Source organism: Triturus cristatus, chromosome 7 (genome assembly GCF_964204655.1).
Source record: "Triturus cristatus chromosome 7, aTriCri1.1, whole genome shotgun sequence".
NCBI classification, from domain to species: Eukaryota; Metazoa; Chordata; class Amphibia; order Caudata; family Salamandridae; genus Triturus; species Triturus cristatus.
The window spans coordinates 1,405,570,296-1,405,587,931 of NC_140590.1; the positions used below are offsets into that span (position 1 = coordinate 1,405,570,296).

The 17,636-nt window shown below is 39.9% G+C and overlaps 1 protein-coding gene across 1 annotated transcript in view; it reads right to left on the reverse strand.

Annotated features, from left to right (window-relative positions):
- The window catches only part of TSHZ2 (teashirt zinc finger homeobox 2), a 320,047-nt gene extending 303,251 nt beyond the window's left edge, over nt 1-16,796 (reverse strand). Inside the window, exon 1 of the mRNA XM_085619132.1 lies at nt 16,341-16,796. Within this exon, the coding sequence (XP_085475258.1) occupies nt 16,341-16,380 (40 nt within the window). The 5' untranslated portion in view covers nt 16,381-16,796. The remainder of the gene's footprint in view (nt 1-16,340) is intronic.
- Between the last annotated feature and the right edge of the window lie 840 nt (nt 16,797-17,636).

Genomic DNA, 17,636 nt, shown 5'->3' on the forward strand with positions numbered 1-17,636 from the left:
CTGACCATGATCACTGTGCAGAGCTGAATGATTTAAACATTTTTCACCCAAATGTTCAACATCAATTTAATTCAAGCTACAGCAGTGTTAAAAAATTGCATTGAAGTCACAACACTTATGTAGGAAATGAAATTAGAAATATACATAGGAACACTGAAGGTTGTTGAAGCATGAGATGATAGGATGAGAAAATTCATGACCAATGTTGTTATAGTTATAAGAAATTGTTTTACTATGTGTATAGAGGTGTGGAAGGTTCAGGATATATGAGGTATGAATGTTTATCCTTGTGAATGTTTTTAACATTGAATATTTATGGTCAATTAAGACCTGTATTGAAAATATCCAGGACACATTGCTTGGTTATATGATACGAATGTTATTGCTTTAAAAAAACATAGCTGATTTAATTTGTAGATATTTTTCTAAGAATAATAATGAAATGCTAAATAGAAAACATTATAACCCTCTGTGCTATACATTGATGTGTGTATTGAAGATTTAAGAACAGAATTGGGAAGAAACGGTTGCCGGAGATTTCTGTCTCTATTTAGAGCTGAATGATTTAAACACTTCCTCTCTATCAACATTTTCTGCAAAAAAAGTCTGTTACCTGCGTTCTGGTGATGCAAAAGAAATTCCTGAAATTTGTCTTAAAAACCTATTTTTATTTGGAGTTTTATGTGCCTTGAACCCCCTAGAGGCAAAATGTTAGGCCTGCGTAAAATTCCTAAAATCAAACACATCACGCAAGTCTTGCGTATTACATATGAAATAATAAAGGTTTTGTTAGTCTGTAGAGTACCGATAGGGCCATGATCTTACCGCTACGATAACTTTTGCTTTTAGGCAACTAAGATGTTGGGATAGAGCTCCTTCTCAGGTCTAAATATTTCAGAACTACCTGAAAACCAATTTGGGGTTTTAATTTCAGAATTTAGTCTGTTCAAAATCAGAAGTTTGAACAGTGTCACTACAGTAAAACACAGGGCTGGTAATATGTGATTGTGAATGGGAAAATTGTGTTGTCAAATTACCTATGAGCAATGGATTTGTGATGGATGGTGAAACTGCCCCTTTCAGAGTTGTGGATCCACATATTTGAGATCTTTCATTGTTTGACAATCAGCATTGTTCTCGATCATCTAAATTTGCTGGTGGAGTGCTTCTCACCAAACCACATTGCACGATCATAAACGATAACTCACTCCATTTGTTCAAATTATTTTGCTGTTTATTGTTCAACTTTTGAAATATGTTTTTATCCACACCTAATTAATCTCAAGTTCAAATCTCTTCTTCAGGGGCACATAGCTCAAATCCCGGAAAACACAACAAAAATAACAAACAATTAATTTTTATACTTTTTTTCCTTTTAACTATTTACCAACATAAAAATAGCGTATTAAAGTATTCACCTTCAAGTGAAACTATAACGGAATAATTGAACCGAAGCTGGTCGACCTGTCCATCTACCACCACCTTATAAGGCACTGCATTGACTTGTTGCTAAGTAAACTTTAAAGTATATCTATATGCATACATATACACATCTATACACTTAGAGGCTGCTAAAATGACACTTCCGTGAAGTTATCTAGTACACCATAACTAAACGTTGTCTATACCAGCTATACAAAGCCTGCCTTGTCTTCCAATAATGCCTGTCAGTGATCCAAGGAAGGGGTGTTTCTTCAACACAATGACATACCCTTCACACAAATAATGTTTTGTATCACTTAGCTGTCCCAGACATTCGTCAGTCAAATTGCATAATTGCACAACTGCGTTGGCGTCTAGCTTTTTTTAAAGAGGTAGTGCTGCACCACAAGAAAGGAAATTAAATAGGTGGTTCCACCCAGGCTAAAGACAGAGATCTTGTATCATTGTTTTTGTAACATACATTCTGCGTTCAAAGTTTTTTGTTTTTTTTTTAAAGAAAAGGGGGTTCATAGGGTATTTTCACAATACAGGCTTTAATCAAGGGTGGAAAATATAATGCTGGTGTTACACACTGAATCAGTGTTGAGAGGGGCTGCATGGCATATCTCATAATGGTGGAATACATAACATGATTGAGAGAATAGCATTTACTAACTTAGATTTCTCCACAAGGAGGCACGAGGCAAATTGTTAAAAGGTACTTTAATCAGTACTTAATATGTATAGGTCATTGCCAGTGGTGGGAATTTTTAGGGATCAGGACTTATTTTTCATCATTAGACTTTGACCCAGAGCAAGAGAGAGAAAGGCAGAAGAGCGAGAGAAATAGAAGAAGTAATAAAAAGATAATACAACTGTGGCAAATAGAGAAAGCAGGGAGGAAAAAGAACCTGAAAGCTTGAGATAAAGAGACAGGAAATGTACAGCCCTGAAACTCTTGGTTGGTATCCACCAACTTGGAAAGGTATCCACCAACCAAGACATTCACCAGAGTAGCAGTGGACTGCTAAGGAAATCTTAGGTCCTGCTCTTATTTTTTTTTTTTACTGATTAAGCAATATCTTTAATAATAGTAGGCACAGTTTTCTTTAGAACATAGGAGCATGTAAAAAAAGTTTGCTCAACATTGTATCGTCAATTTAAGGAAGATCTAGAAATGGTTGTGCTTAAATGAAGAACACCTAGGTATTCATAGGAGGAATGCAACTAGTAATAAGTTGAATTCTTGCAGGGAATTAATGGAAAAGGAATGCTATTCGAAAAATATGGTCATAACACAGTGGCCTCCAGCGTCTTGGTTGGTAAGGATGATCCTGTACACTGAAAGGTCGAAGGCAATAGTATGTGTATACAGGACACACACCAAGATGACATATACATGTGACAGCTTTGTGGTCTTTAGATGGAAGGAGTATGAATTTGAAGCAGTGAGATGTTCACTTTTGATTCCAGAGTTATGAGTTCATGTTTATTTTTTCAGGTTATAGAGTGTGAGTGAGTCAATGTATCTGTTCGTGGTCTGAGTAGCAATGTCATTATAAATCCTCAAAATACCTGTATCAGCAGGTATGTGTATATAAACTCAAACAGCAAGCAGATACGTGTGCATGGCCTTCCGACAAGTATGAGTAAAAGCCCCTTAGAATATGAGAGTACTATTGATGGTTGGCATTCGTTAGGCTTTCGGACTGAGGTAATAAGATGAAGGACCAACTGGGTCTGAGATCCATAAGGCCAGGCACCATCTAGTGGTGGCACTGAATCACTACAAACGGCCAGAAAACAGGCATTTGCATGAGGTGGTCTCCATGAGACAAATTCAGCATTTCTGGGAATGCTGAGCATCCTTACACCATTCTGAAGGACCAGATATTCTCCTGAGAGATAGATAACTACATTATATTGCCACAGCTACACAGACTTCAAGATTCTTGTAAGGGTGAAACAGCTCAGAGTTTTCACAGTTCTGTCATCTTACTGACATTCCTTTGAACTGATAATAAAAGTGAATTTGCGTCAAACAATAAAGTAGCTTCAGGGTGGGTGGTTTTCCACAGACATATTACATTTGCAAGCCCTAACGAATGCTAAAAAAACGCACACTCAGCAGGTTCTGTCCCAAAATGGATTCCTCTAGCAAACTAGAACTGTCAATAAATGACTACTCTGAAGAAGAAAAACAATTGCCATTCCTACAATTGTAGGTTACCAACACTACCCTAACCAGAAATATATGCATGATAGTTTTCACCGCAGTGCACTCACCCACTTCTTGTTCACTACTAGATGTTTCATGTCACCAGTGCAAATTATACATATCACTTTAAACGAGGGTGAGTTAAGAAACTAGTTTATGGAAGCTCGTGACTCAATTATTTTTTGGTTGAGGGAGTAACTCTCATCCAATTAATTCCGTTGAAATACGACTGAAATCACGTAAACAAGTGTGGTAATGATTCTGTCATACATTGTGCAATAGATAACATTAGCACAATCAGTAACATGCGTTTTAACCTACATGAGTAACAACTCTTGAAAGGTATTAATAATAAACTTTCTGTACGAACACTAACCCTGGAGTAGGCGACTCTGTTGATCATTTATGACCTCTGCCATAAAACAACTGAAATTGATTAATGAGATAACAACCGATGGCATACTTAAGCCAGAACAGCCTCCCTGTATCCAAGCCCCTCTTGAAATATATATTTTTAGCAAGAGGGTATAAGATATTTTATTCATAGCCTGGTGAGAAAAACCTAAAAATTAGAAGGAGAAAAACACTGTAAATTTAAGTCGTGCAAATGCTTAAAAACTAAGTGTAACTCAAACTTATTCAGGTGTTTTGTCAAGCAGCAGCATGTCATTCTTCATCCATTTCAGTTAGTTATATTGTGCACTTGTACCCATATTTACTAAACACATGGTTTGTCCTTGAGTCACGCACAGTAGCGGCTGCTACCGAACAGGGGTGGTGAGGCATGGGGGGATGGAGGGAAGGGGTGGGGAAAACAACTACATTTAAAAAAAGCACTTATCTATACTACCAACTGCCGTAAACTGCCTCTTCTTTCTCTATCCTCTGTCCTCCTTCTGCAAAAAGCACACAGCCTCCCAGAATTCCCTGACCAATCACAACGCTGCCTTAGCAGCATTGTGCTTGGTCTGAGCGCCGTGATTCGGCACTCAGATAGGGGCTAGCAGGGTGTGCACGTTCTCCATGCAGGCTGTTATACAGACTGCGTGGAGAACATGCAGAGTGCGCATGGTGGTTTGGCCAGCCAGCGATGGCCGGTCAAACCATCATGCACACTTTAGGTGCTGCCACCACTCCTCCCCCTGTGACGCGTGGAGCCCAGCCTCACCCTCCCCCCCCACCCCCTTGGCTTCAGGTGCAAGCTGAATGCAGAAAAGAAAATGATAATAACGACTGTTATTATCATTTATTTTTGTTTTCAGATTGCAGTTCAAGCAGTGGGGCGACGCTTCACCTTAGTCACGCAGAGCATTTACAAAGCCACGCATAACGATATTTGCGTGGCCTTGTGTCACTTTTCAGCCGCAAAGTAATGGCCTATTATGTAAATAACCGCACCTGCAAGGTGCGCTGCTACCTGAATGGAATGCCTTAGTGCACAGTATCATATAATTCACTCAGTTTAAGAAGGAACCAGTGTTGCTGATTTTAAATTGTCCTTTGTGTGAAGCCCATTATCACGATGGAGAGTCCCTGGAGGCTGCATCTAGGGCAGAAAGGGTCCGCATGGCAACTCCACAATCACCTAGAGATCCATGTGGCCCAGATGTGCACCTCACACACACTGCAACACTGCAATAAGAAAACATTGCAATAAGAAACAGTATGTAAACTAGTTTGAAAAAATTTGACACTGCTTCCACGAAGCAGTGGAGATGGTGGGGGCATCACGATAGCGGTGCTTAAATTGTAAAAAAAGTAAAAGCAAGGGCTCTTGTCACGAGGACACTACAGCTTCCAACACACATTGTCCTGCTATGCTGCCAATGATAGTAACAACGCAACTACTAATCACACTCCTACAAGTGTGACAATTCTGAATATTTCAGGCCCACAAAGCTATAGAAATGGCTTGGGAAGCAGGTAATAGTCATTTTTTATGAATATAGCATTAATAATTAACTGCTGTTGTAGTCATCTCTGTATTAGCTAGGTTGCCCCACCTTGTGGCAAGCTGTCACAAGCGTCAGTGCTAACAATTAAGTGCCACTGCTCACACTGGAAACCACCGGCTCAAATTAAGTACTGCATGATAGAGCCCCTCATTAACATTTCTTGTGCTGGTTAGGTCAGTACCATTGTTGAGTGCAACCATGCTAGGCAAGTGCTTCAAATACTGGTGTTCACTGCCACTTCACACCGATTGTAGAGTGACTTGGAAAGTATAGTCCGCAACTCCAGGAAGTTACCATAATTGAATATTTACCACTCTTTGTCTGATGTATGCTTTAGTTTATAGGTTTCATAGAAAGAACAGTGGACATAACTTCATTCTGTTAATTTTAACATACTTGTATGCATCATAAGAACGTAATATAGAAATGTAATGTAGTATACCCTATCCTGTCAAAGGTAGGAAATTGAGCACGCATTGAGTATCAAAGCTTTCTGCATTATACATATACATCAAAAATGGAATTTCAATCTAAAGCATGACATTAAAATGTCCACTTGGCTAAGAATTTACAAGTTACTTCCTCCAAATACTACAATGAACTCATATCAAGGATGACTGAACATACAGCTGAGTTCAGATTTCTTGGAGGTAGTGATATTTGCTGGATTAGTAAGAAGGAGCAATGGCCACTGTCAAACAATTTTTTGAAAAAAAAATCTACAGCAGGACAGAAAGTTGTGATAGACATACTTGAACATACTCAGTGGATCACTAAATTTAAAAAAGGAGTTAGCATCATATGCTGAAGAAGAAAAGAATCTAAATATAGGTGCAAAGAGTCTCCATAGTGACAATGAAGTTTATTTTCCTCATATGGAAAAATTTGAAAATGTAATTCTAAAGTAGAAAACAGCTTAATTTAAATGACCGGCCATTTAAAAGAGTTTTATGGGATGGACAAAAACATTGGTTTAGACATAGCTTCACAAATGACAATAAATTACCTGGGTATTGCCTCAGATGCCACTGCATCATTATTGGCATTTTCAACATTTCTCTTACTTTTTCCTTCATCTCCTCTTGACGCGTCTGCATTGTTTTTCATTTTATCTCTTTGTTGCTTCTGTTTTACCTTCTTTTTCCATTCATATAAGGCTGCTAGAATTGAATGTTACCTGTTTTATAGAGTAATCTATTTTCTACTTAAAATTAAGAAGAAAGTACAGTCACACGGTCATTAGGCCTTTGGTACCTTTAACTGAAAGAGTTTGAGAAAATACTTAAAAGCTTTAAGCTTAGCCTTACTAACATCCTACTGTGTCCATCTCTCAATATCAATGTCACAGTAGCTGCATATTTTTTTATTTATTTGCCATGTAAACTCAGAACAGTTGCTTAAGGCTTTTATCCTTCTGGGGTACATAGAGTAAGTAAAATCATGACGATTAACAACATTCAATTGAGTTTGTGTTCTGCAACATATAAATGTCCTTTAAAATACGGCTAAGATGTTTAATATATAGGCATCTTAAATCATTAAACATATATTTTCCCCAACATAAATCGGAGCCTTTTAATGATAAGCTAATGCCACCATCCTAGACAGAGAAATCCCTTTTTGTTTTACTAATACAGGTAGGTCAAATTGTTGTTCCATATTTGATAATTACTCAAAAAATCTTGACCGCTAGTGACTTCGCAAAAATAGCACACGTGCTTATAGTAACATAAAGTGCACAGTTATATAGAAGGCGGTGAATGGAATTTGTAAATAACGTAACCAATCAGATATAGAGATGCCTGAAATATTTCTGCAAAATTAAATAGATTTCAATATGTTTACAATAGGCTTTATCGAAGCTCTATTTATTTAGAGAAAAGTGCTTTCTATGCTTGATTCACTAAAAGTCAAACTGATGGTTTCCTGAATTCCAGCGAGAAAGGTGAGTTTTGTAAAGTAACATGTTGGTATCCAGCGCTTTGACACCATTGGGCTTTGTGCGTGTGATGTATAAATTAATTCCATTCCAGTATGTGGGGAGTCAGTCCCTTAATTATAAGATGCTAGAGGAAACAGACTTGGAAAGGGGAACCCCAGATGGAGTTGTGGTAAGACCCAGACAAGCATTGGCATAGCCAATAGGTCTCACCTTTGGGACCTTATAAGTGTTTAGCCATGCAACAGTTGCATAACTAAATACTTATCAGGTCCCAAAAACGAGACCTATTGGCTATGCCAAGCGGCCGTGAAAGTGATCGCGATCAAACATCAAAGCGGCCGCGAAAGTGAAAGTAATCGCGGTAAAGCACGGCGCGCGCGCCCACGCACATGCACTGTAGCTTTTGGCTGGCCTGGTAGCACTTTTTGGAGCCCTCTCAATAAGTCTCGCCAGACCAGCGCATGCGCTGGGTCAGGCGAGACCTAAAAAAGGATCTCTTTGTAAAGAACACAATATAACATGTGCCAATCAATACCATTTGCCAGTTTACGAACACCCCTGATGCGTAGTGTATTTGTGGGGAAATTCAATGGAAACAGCAGGGTCTGTTGGTAAATAGTATGATATAGCATTGATTAAATGATACCCCCATCACAAGGTTGTTTACTCAGGGGCCTATTTACAAGCCCCCGTGTGCTGCCGGAAGGTCACGTTCTGGTGGCCCTCAGTGAAGTGCCATAGCTACAACGCCACGTAAAGCCACCCGGCGTGGCATTTTATGGCCTTGTAGATAGGGTGTGAGGCACCGCAGCACAAGTCCTGCTTTGCCTCGCACCGCAATGGGGAGGCGTGATCCCACGTAATACCCATTGCATTTGACACATTCCCAGATTTACAACGTTCTGTAAACCTGGGAATGCGTCAAAAGACTATGCCTCCCCAGAGGAGGCGCAAAGAAAGAAATAACTTTATTTCTTCTAGTTTTTTCCTCTATGTGTGCTGCTTTCTGCAGCACACATAGAAGGAAGAAATCTTCTCCATTGATTGTTTTTGGGCTGGAAGGTAACTATCATTCCCACAATGCAGATGCAAGGTGGCTGCATTGGTGCATGGCAGCCACTTGTGCGCCAGTGCTGGGAAAGTGGACAGAAATGCACCGTATCGCAGAGATACGGCGCATTCCTGCTCTTTTCTTTTGACGGAGGGCAGCGCAGCAAGAAGGCTTGCGGGGTTGCCCTACGCCAAAAGTTTGTAAATGAGGCCCTCAGAGTTTTTAAAATGTAAAATACCTAAAACTGCAAATATATAATGTTAGAAAATGGCACCTATAAATCAAAACAATAAGAACGAAATTCAGTCAATTGAAATCTTTGTGATGTAAAATACATGAAATAATTTATATAATTCCAGATTTTGCAAGGTAATTTAAATAGAAATATCAATTTTTATGCTTGCCCATCTTCAGAAAGAAAAAGAAGCAGATCACTGTGCTAGTCCTATGAGACATTTGAGGTGAGCAAACCTAGAGTGATGCTAATGTTGAGGGTGCTCTCTACAGGGGCTGCTTTCCACCTAAACGTGAGAACTACCCAGAGTTTTCAGCTTCTTTTTTGCATAATGTATGCATCACTCTATGCCTGAAAGGGTTTTTGTTTTGACTTACACTGGGTGCTCCCTTGCGTCTGGACAAATCTATACCTCTCTGAAGAGCTCTTATGAGAGCGAAACATGGGTCAGGGGTTGCTTTTATTCATTTTAGGCTGGCTGGTTTGGTATTTTACCAATTCAAAGCTGTAATACTGTGCCTGGAGTGGTTAGAGGCTTTTGTCATTTTACAGCCCACATGGACAGCACTGTGCTAGTCCTCTACTTAAAGTCTTTACTGTAGAAATGGCAAAAAACGTTGTCCCTTTCTATCTCGGCGTGGATGGCACTGTGCTAATCCTATGCTTAAAGACTTTGATAGAAAAGCAGACATTTGAGGTGAGTAAATCTAGAGTGATGCTGGTGTTGAGGGTGCTCTATACACCTAAACTTGAGAACTACCCAGAGTTCACTGCTTCTTTTTTGCATATATATTCCAAGCACTTTGAATGACACAAATGCAATACTTTCACTGATCGAAACAATACCTTTCGTACCATCATTTCTGTTTCCTCTTCCACACTGGCCTGCAATCTTGCATTATCACACAAGCAAGCCATGTTCTTCAATAGAGCAGTGCCCACTAGATTTTAGCTTAAACAATGAAAAAGCAGTCGTACTGCAAACCATCGGCACGCAGTAACAAAGGCAACCATTTGGCAAACTCACTCTGCACCACATCTTCACCATTGTGCTCTATCTGGGAAAAAACTCTTTCCTGCACTTGAATACTACGCCTTCTTTTGTCCCTCTTTTTCAGACCTTGTGCTCTGATAGCAGCATCATGGGAACACCATGGTTTAGCCGAAGAAATGGTATCTTTCAGTCCGTTTTGTATTGTGTACTACAGGTAATTTATCGAAGTTACTGCTTTAGAAAGAAAATTGATGAAATGATTAATTGGGCAACACAAGAACATCAAAATGGTATGAATGCTAATGGGCTGCTCACAAAGCACTTGCTATACAAAAAAATCTCTGCAGAAAAGTGTCTTATTCTCATTTCACTTGACACTTTCCTTTGTGTGTTTTAAATTCACATGATGTGAATGGTAACGCATAGCACAGTATAGCATAATGTAAGAATAACATGATGTAACATAACATTTCAAGACAACTTAAAGTAAAGTATCATCTCATAGCTCAATTTGCCATACTAAAACAAGACATAGCATCTCAAAACATAAATTAACAGAAAGTAGTATATATGGTATGGGAACGCTGTGTACAGTAATGTAAATCATAATTAGTGTGGCATAACATACAACGCACTACATGCGATAACCTAACATTACATAACATAGGATAACGTGCAAAAACATAACATACCATAGCATCAAATATCATCATATAGCAGATATACATAAGAGGCAATAACTTACACTTGTTCGAAAATATAATCACCCTAAATAAACCCAACAGTCACAGTGGTTTAGCGTTACTTCATACTGCCCACTCTTTTACTGATTTTGCTGTTTACTACCCGGTCACAGAGTTGCACACTCAACCAGAAAAAAATCTCCATTATGGAACTTACATGCATCAATCAGAAAAACCACGAGAAATTAAATTTCTGAGATGACACTCAAGAATGTAAGCATCTTCCAACTTGTTAGCTGAAGACCATTTTATTAGTAGTTCCTTAAAAAATCGTGATTTTTATTGAGTTAAATTTTTTGAAAATGGTGTCATTCTTCCCATCCAGATATACCTGCATGCCATGTAAAGTCTAGACGCTCACAGGACATTCATTCACATAAAATACAATTTCGTGTTAAAAAGAGTTTGTTGCTAAAAATGCATTGTTCATTATTATGGAATTTTATGGAAAATCATCAAAGACAATGTGCACTTTTCAGACAATGTGCACTTTTCACGTACAAGTCTGACTGTTATCAAGGTGGAATAATGAGAAACGAGTTGTGCACTTAGATGGTCATCTGCTGACAGCCAACCTTTGATGCCTGGACACCAATGGGGTCCCTGCCTTTGTTAATTGACCAAGCGCATATGTGTGGTATAAATTGCGTTTGACCAATGAATAAGCGCTTGAGAATCATGAACAAATCAAACTAAATTAAATATCAGTCTTGTACCCTACAACTAGAAACTTAACTTTGGCGAATCAAAAGCGTTAGGACAAAACAGCTCCAATGCAGTGTTGAGTAACGAAAATGTGAAAAAGCCCAATCACTGTAAAAGACATACATCCTTGCTGTTGTCTCCACATCGGGCCAAATGGCGGTGAAGGGTATGAATTAGGACTTGGAGTTTCCTACACACTGGGCGAGTTCTGCAAAACGTATGCGCGCATTAAGCAGGCGAGAGGGTAAATTGCAACTGTTTTCCAACTACTTGCACTAATGTTGTAACATTATATATTTGTGGCATTTTTCATCTCATAATTTTGAGCCAAAGATATTTCTTGTGGCTCAACACAGGCCCTATAAGAGAGCTTGGTAAGAGTGAGGGTTGCCATTCGCGGTGAAGTCACCTAAAAATAAAAGGTCAATTAATGGCATGGAGTAGTATAGTATTGTATGGTATGGTATATTATGACATGGAGAGTTGTGGTGTGGTATGATGGGGTGTGTTATGGTGAGGTGTGGTGAGGTGTAGTAATGCGTCTATCAGTCTTTTACAGTGTTATATAGTAGTTTAGGGTACATAGCTTCTGCAGTGGAGCCACTTGGCACATACGCACAGTTCTAAAACAATACTCTCTATTGCAGCATCGTTCGAAAAACCCTAAATACTCTGTCAAGAAACATAAAATTAATTTTCATACATATCTATGTAAAAAACAAAATCACAATTCATTGCCAGTGTGAGATGAAGTTCTCACCAGCATTGGATTCTTGAGATGAAGCCGCCCATATATTCCCTTTCTACAGCAACTCTTCTACAGAAGGGGCAAAAGAAATTAGATATTATCCTTTGCCTTGTCATAGCCAACCGTTTTTTTTGCTTCTGGGTATCCCTTGGTTGAATGCTGAACACAGTAGATGTCAGAATGGCAAATGCTTCTGCAGAAACTGTGCTCTGGCCTATACTTTCTTGTTAGCATGAGTTCACCTGCTCCTTATTGGTACTCACAATTATTGCTTGGCACAGTTCCATCACTCAATAGTTTTGTCATTCTTTCTCACTTCCATAATAGTAGGTTTGCTTTTAAGAAATGCTTTGACAATAACCTGCCAGAGCATGCCTACATAATAAGGAATGTATCAAAATGAGGAGTTAGCAAGATTGCCACCCTCAACCAGGTTTCATCTTTAAATCCCAAGTCCCTTTTATGGGGCTGTGCAAATTGCTGTGTGCCACTAGCGAGAATGTATACCTCTTCGGTGGCTTAATATTGTAGTACTCATTAAAAAAACAGAAGAATCTAGCAAGATATATATTCCAATTAAGTAATGTTCTTATTAGCATTACCAGCAAAGCTCCTGAAATGAATGGTATACTTGTGTAGAAGTGCACACGTGTGTTTGTGGGGACATGAAGGCACATGTGCTTGCGTGCATGCCTGTGTTTTTGCGCACAAGTGCTTGTAGCATTATTTCTTAAGGGCTTCATTCTTTAGATTCAGCATAAGACGCATGTAGCATAATTCCTTAAGAGCGTTATTCTATAGTATCAGCATATGGCACGTTCATATGGACATATAATTAAATCAAGCGTGGATGGCCCTTCAAACAGGAAGAATAAATAACCCTGTTCAATTCTGGGAGGCGTGGGTTTCTGAGCCGAAGCAGGGGAGGCTAGAAAGATTGTCAATGAAGAAGCACTGAGCGATCGAACTTGAGTACCACACGGCCTCTGTGCTTTATGAAATATTGTTCAAATATGGCCTGTAAAATAAATGCAAGTATTATCACCTTTAGAAAATGTGCGTGAATTAAAGAAAAAAAGCTCCATCGGCCAGGCTGCTTGAAGGAAGGTTGATGGAAAGATCAAAAGATGTTAAGCAAGCAAAACCTTGGCAAGGGTCAATTCAGGTTACAAGAAAACAACAAACACTGCACTTTGCAGCAGTAAGAAATCACTGCTATGCTTAATGCCAGTATGATCTAATGAAAAAAAAGCAGCTCCTGTGTGTTTTTAATACACATGAAATATACCAGAGGAAGAGAGGGCTTAAAGTTAATGGTGGAAGAGGAAAAAAATGCCACGTAGATTTCTCTCGATAAATTTTCATCTGGCGGCGGGAGTTGGTTTCCATTCCTGATTCGCTTGCTTGTTCTGTCTAACCTTTACGTTATTCATTAATCAAACCCGAGATCTGTTTCCTGAGCCAGTGCATGGCTGCAATTATTTACAGTTATGCATGGTGTTTAATTTTCAGCAATGACAATAGCAGGCATGCGCTGAATAATAAGGCCTATCGGTTTTTTTCCTGCACCGTTGCCTAGCTCGCGGAAGATGCCTAGCGAGACAAACTTTTGCGAAGAGTGACTTTGGCTACAGAATTATGGGGCTCTGTTGCTAATGTTATCAAGTTTATAGCAGAATCAAAGCGTATGCAGGTTATTCCAGATTTGGGCGACACATGTGTCAGGATTTTCTGGAAATCTGGGTATAATGCAGATCTACGAGAGGATGGGCAAAATGTCTGGGTCGCAAGATTTGCAGGACACAACAAAAACCTAATTTGCTAGCACACTGAAGTTGGAATTTGGTGTGGCTGCAAACTTTCACAGAGCAAGAAATAACAGTTAAAAAAAGAAAAACATCTGTTTTGCCCTGCTGCCCACTTCCTACTTGCCAGAAAGTAGTTCACCAGTAGGAGTTATTTCATTCACAACAAGAGCAGAACAAATACACCCTCTACACAAGTGTCTGCCAAATTCAAGGAGAGGAGAGAGCCTAGACACAATCAGCACAGACCCAGATGATGGAACAAAGTGAGAGACAAACTGGGCATGGCCGGAAACAGGTCCCTGCTGAACACTTCCCACATACCAGGCACACTGATCAGAATGTAGGCAGGGCAGGGGTGGCCAGGCCTGGCTCTGCCAACTGCGTGTTGTGAAATGACCTCACCGAGACATGTTCCAGTCAATCTGGCAATTAAAACTCCTGCCAAGCTATTAAGAGCCATTTTAGAATCATGAAAAGTACTTTTCAGAAAAACATCATGTCTTGGTGGAACAGTGCCAGAGATCTGCTGGTCGACAACAAAGCTGGTGTGATTTGTGATTGCACTTAGAAACCTTGTGCTACAAAATAAAAAATAAGAGCTTTTTTTTTTTACTCTACACTGCATAACGCCTTGGCCTTTTTGCCACTAAAGATAGCAGGAGAAATTAACAACGCGGTGCAACGATATTAATTTTTCTATAACTCAACACTCACTGGATATTTATCTGTCGATATTCAGCTAGATAGATAGACAGCCGGGCAGACGTTCAGGCAGGCACGGACAGACAGACAGACAGACAGACAGACAGACAGACAGACAGATAGATAGATAGATAGATAGATAGATAGATAGATAGATAGATAGATAGATAGATAGATACAGTCCGACATGCAGCTAGAGATAGATAGACAGACAGACAGACAGACAGACAGACAGACAGACAGACAGACAGACAGACAGACAGACAGACAGACAGATAGATAGATAGATAGATAGATAGATAGATAGATAGATAGATAGATAGATAGATAGATAGATAGATAGATAGATAGATAGATAGATGTGGTAGGTGGTGAAGGAAGGAAGTTGTCAGCGTTATGTTTCAAAGGAGTGCTCAAAGGAAGCTTCACTGCTGCAGAGTTCAAGGCTGGTGTGGAAGTGCCCTTGTCTTCAGTTCCACACACCATTGTTGTTAAATAGGTCATGTTTGTTTTGTTTCACTGTGTGAGAGTGGCCTATGCCTGTAAGTACACACCGTGTCTGTGCGCGCGCGCCTCTCCGTCCTGGGCCTTCAGGGGAAGGTGTCCTGTGTACAATACACCCAGACACTCCATTCTTTGTGTGGGTTAATCAATAAAGTAGTAAACCGCAGTTGGTGAAAGGCCTGAGCCACAAAACCACCCCCACCTTTGAACCCTGATATTAAAAAAATGCCTGTCAAAGTTTATGAAGTATGTCACTCGCCCTACCTACCACTTCAACTGTGCACTGAACGCACTGCGAACAGAACACACAAAAAACAGGACTTGGAAGATGAGCCCTAAAGCAAACACGTAGCTTTGCTTCAAAGATGTGATCCAGTTATTGGCACAAAGAAGGAAAAAAAAAACACCCACATTAGACCAAACAAGATAATAATTGTGCCTGTCTGGATCACAGTATCTAGAGGGCGAGGCCTGCGTCACTCTTGCCTGGGTTACCATGGCGAGTGATTTATTGATATCAATCAAGACTGAATAGATCAAAGGCAGCCGGATGACAGGCGATCTATCACGCGTCAAATCATAGTTGCAATCAAGTGGGAAGCAATTTTTTCGGTGGGTGGGTCTGAGAGACGGAAAATGAACTTTTACACCGCGCCTCTCCACAACAGAAGCTGCCGGGGTTCAAAATAAATAAATAAATAACAACCAGTTGGCTTCAAAGCAAAAACTCCTGAGACGGTTAACAGTTTCGGGCGCGTATCCCAGTGCCACAAAGCTTTCTGAAGTTTAAAACACACCTTCCCTTCTTACCACCGCCAGCTCACTTTTCACCCGTGTGATGTTATCGTTAAACCTAACACTGACGGACCGACAGAGCCGCTTGAAATACAGCAAGTTTTTTATTCGCTTCCTGTTGTCGTGTCTATGCAAGGGCCAATTAAGAGTGCTCAGTCACTTCGCGAAACACCCCAAATAAAATAATAAAAAAAACACACGCATGAGTACATTTTTTGAACGCCACTGACAGAAATATAAAATATCACGTCAAAGGTAACCTGTTAAGTTAAAAGGGTAAAAAGTCAAGTTATAGGACAGGAGAGATCGCTTAGGTGCCAATGTGGCGCAGGGGGGCGCCCCAAAAAAGTAAGACACGCTGCGTGTTTTAAATTGAGCAGGGCATCATTAGCGCCAAGGAATGGTTTTTAAAACGATCGGCCGCGGGGGGGGATGCATAAGGTACAAAATGATGGACTCGCAGGGGGAGGAGGCGGGGCACTGGCAGAGGTGGGTGGCAGCGGGCACTCGGATCTTACCTGCCGCCCTTTTGGGTGCCTGCTGTTTCCTTCTTGGCATCGCTGTACTTTCTCCAATCTCACTTCTGTAGCCAGAGCAGAAACCCCCCGGGAGATCGTCTCTGCCCGGCCGCTCTTCTCCCTGTCCCCGGGCTCGGTTTTCTGTCCTCGATCCCCCTTCACGCCGTAGATCAGAATCCGTCTCACTTGTCCCGCTCAGTACAGTTACATTTCTTTATTGCCATCCAAGATTTGGGATAAAAACACGTGAAAAAGCAGCTCCGGGCGAGACTGGGTCCTGAGCTTCCTCCGGCCGGACGAGCGCTGCCTCTATGGCGGATATGTTTGAAGAGGGGCCGGGAAGGCTGCAGGTTTGTTGCTGTCAGATGCCAGTCTGTGAGTGATATGCAAGAGGACAGAGAGAGGCTGTGGATGGAAGATCCCTGCATTCACACACTCACACACAGACAGACACGCACAGGCAAGGGAAGGGCGGCAGCAGGCGCAGCCGTGAGGCATGCGGCTGAGAGCATGCCGCGAAAAGAGGCGGGCACGCCAGCACACTTGATTTGTGTCATGCACCTAAAAGCTTTTAATTGACTCTGCATGTTAACACACCACTTGTTTAATTGCAAGCTTCTAGACACATTATCCCCTTATATATGGAGCTCTTTTTATCATTTAAAAAAATTGTATCCTGAAATAGTTCATTCTTCTTTGGTAGATTAATCACTCTGTGCTACTAATAAAAATATAGATGTTGATAACAAGTCTACTACTTAACCTACCGATACTGCTATTACTTCACCTAATACTTCTACTACTGTCATTATTACTACGAATAAGAAACGTAATGTGATCAACAACATAAGCATCAAACCTCTCAAACAATAAAAACATGTAATCAACAAACAAAAAAAAACTCAATTGCTACCGCACTGCTACTACTAATAATGATAAATGGATGATGATAAAACAAATTATTACCAACCTAATTGTATTATTATTATTATTATTATTATTATTATTATTATTATTATCATCATCATCATCATCCGTATTGTTATTATTATTATTATTATTTATATTATTATCACCATTACTATTATTATTATCACTATTACTATTATTGCTGTTATTATTAGTAACATTATTATTATTATTATTAGCAGTCATACTGGTAACAACAACAACAATAATAATACTATTTCACAAACAATAATAGGTTGAATATGTGGTAACACATTCAAATTCATTTCTCTTTTCCTGACAATGTTGCTTGTCTTTGAAATTCGTTTGCTGTGATTTGCTAACAAT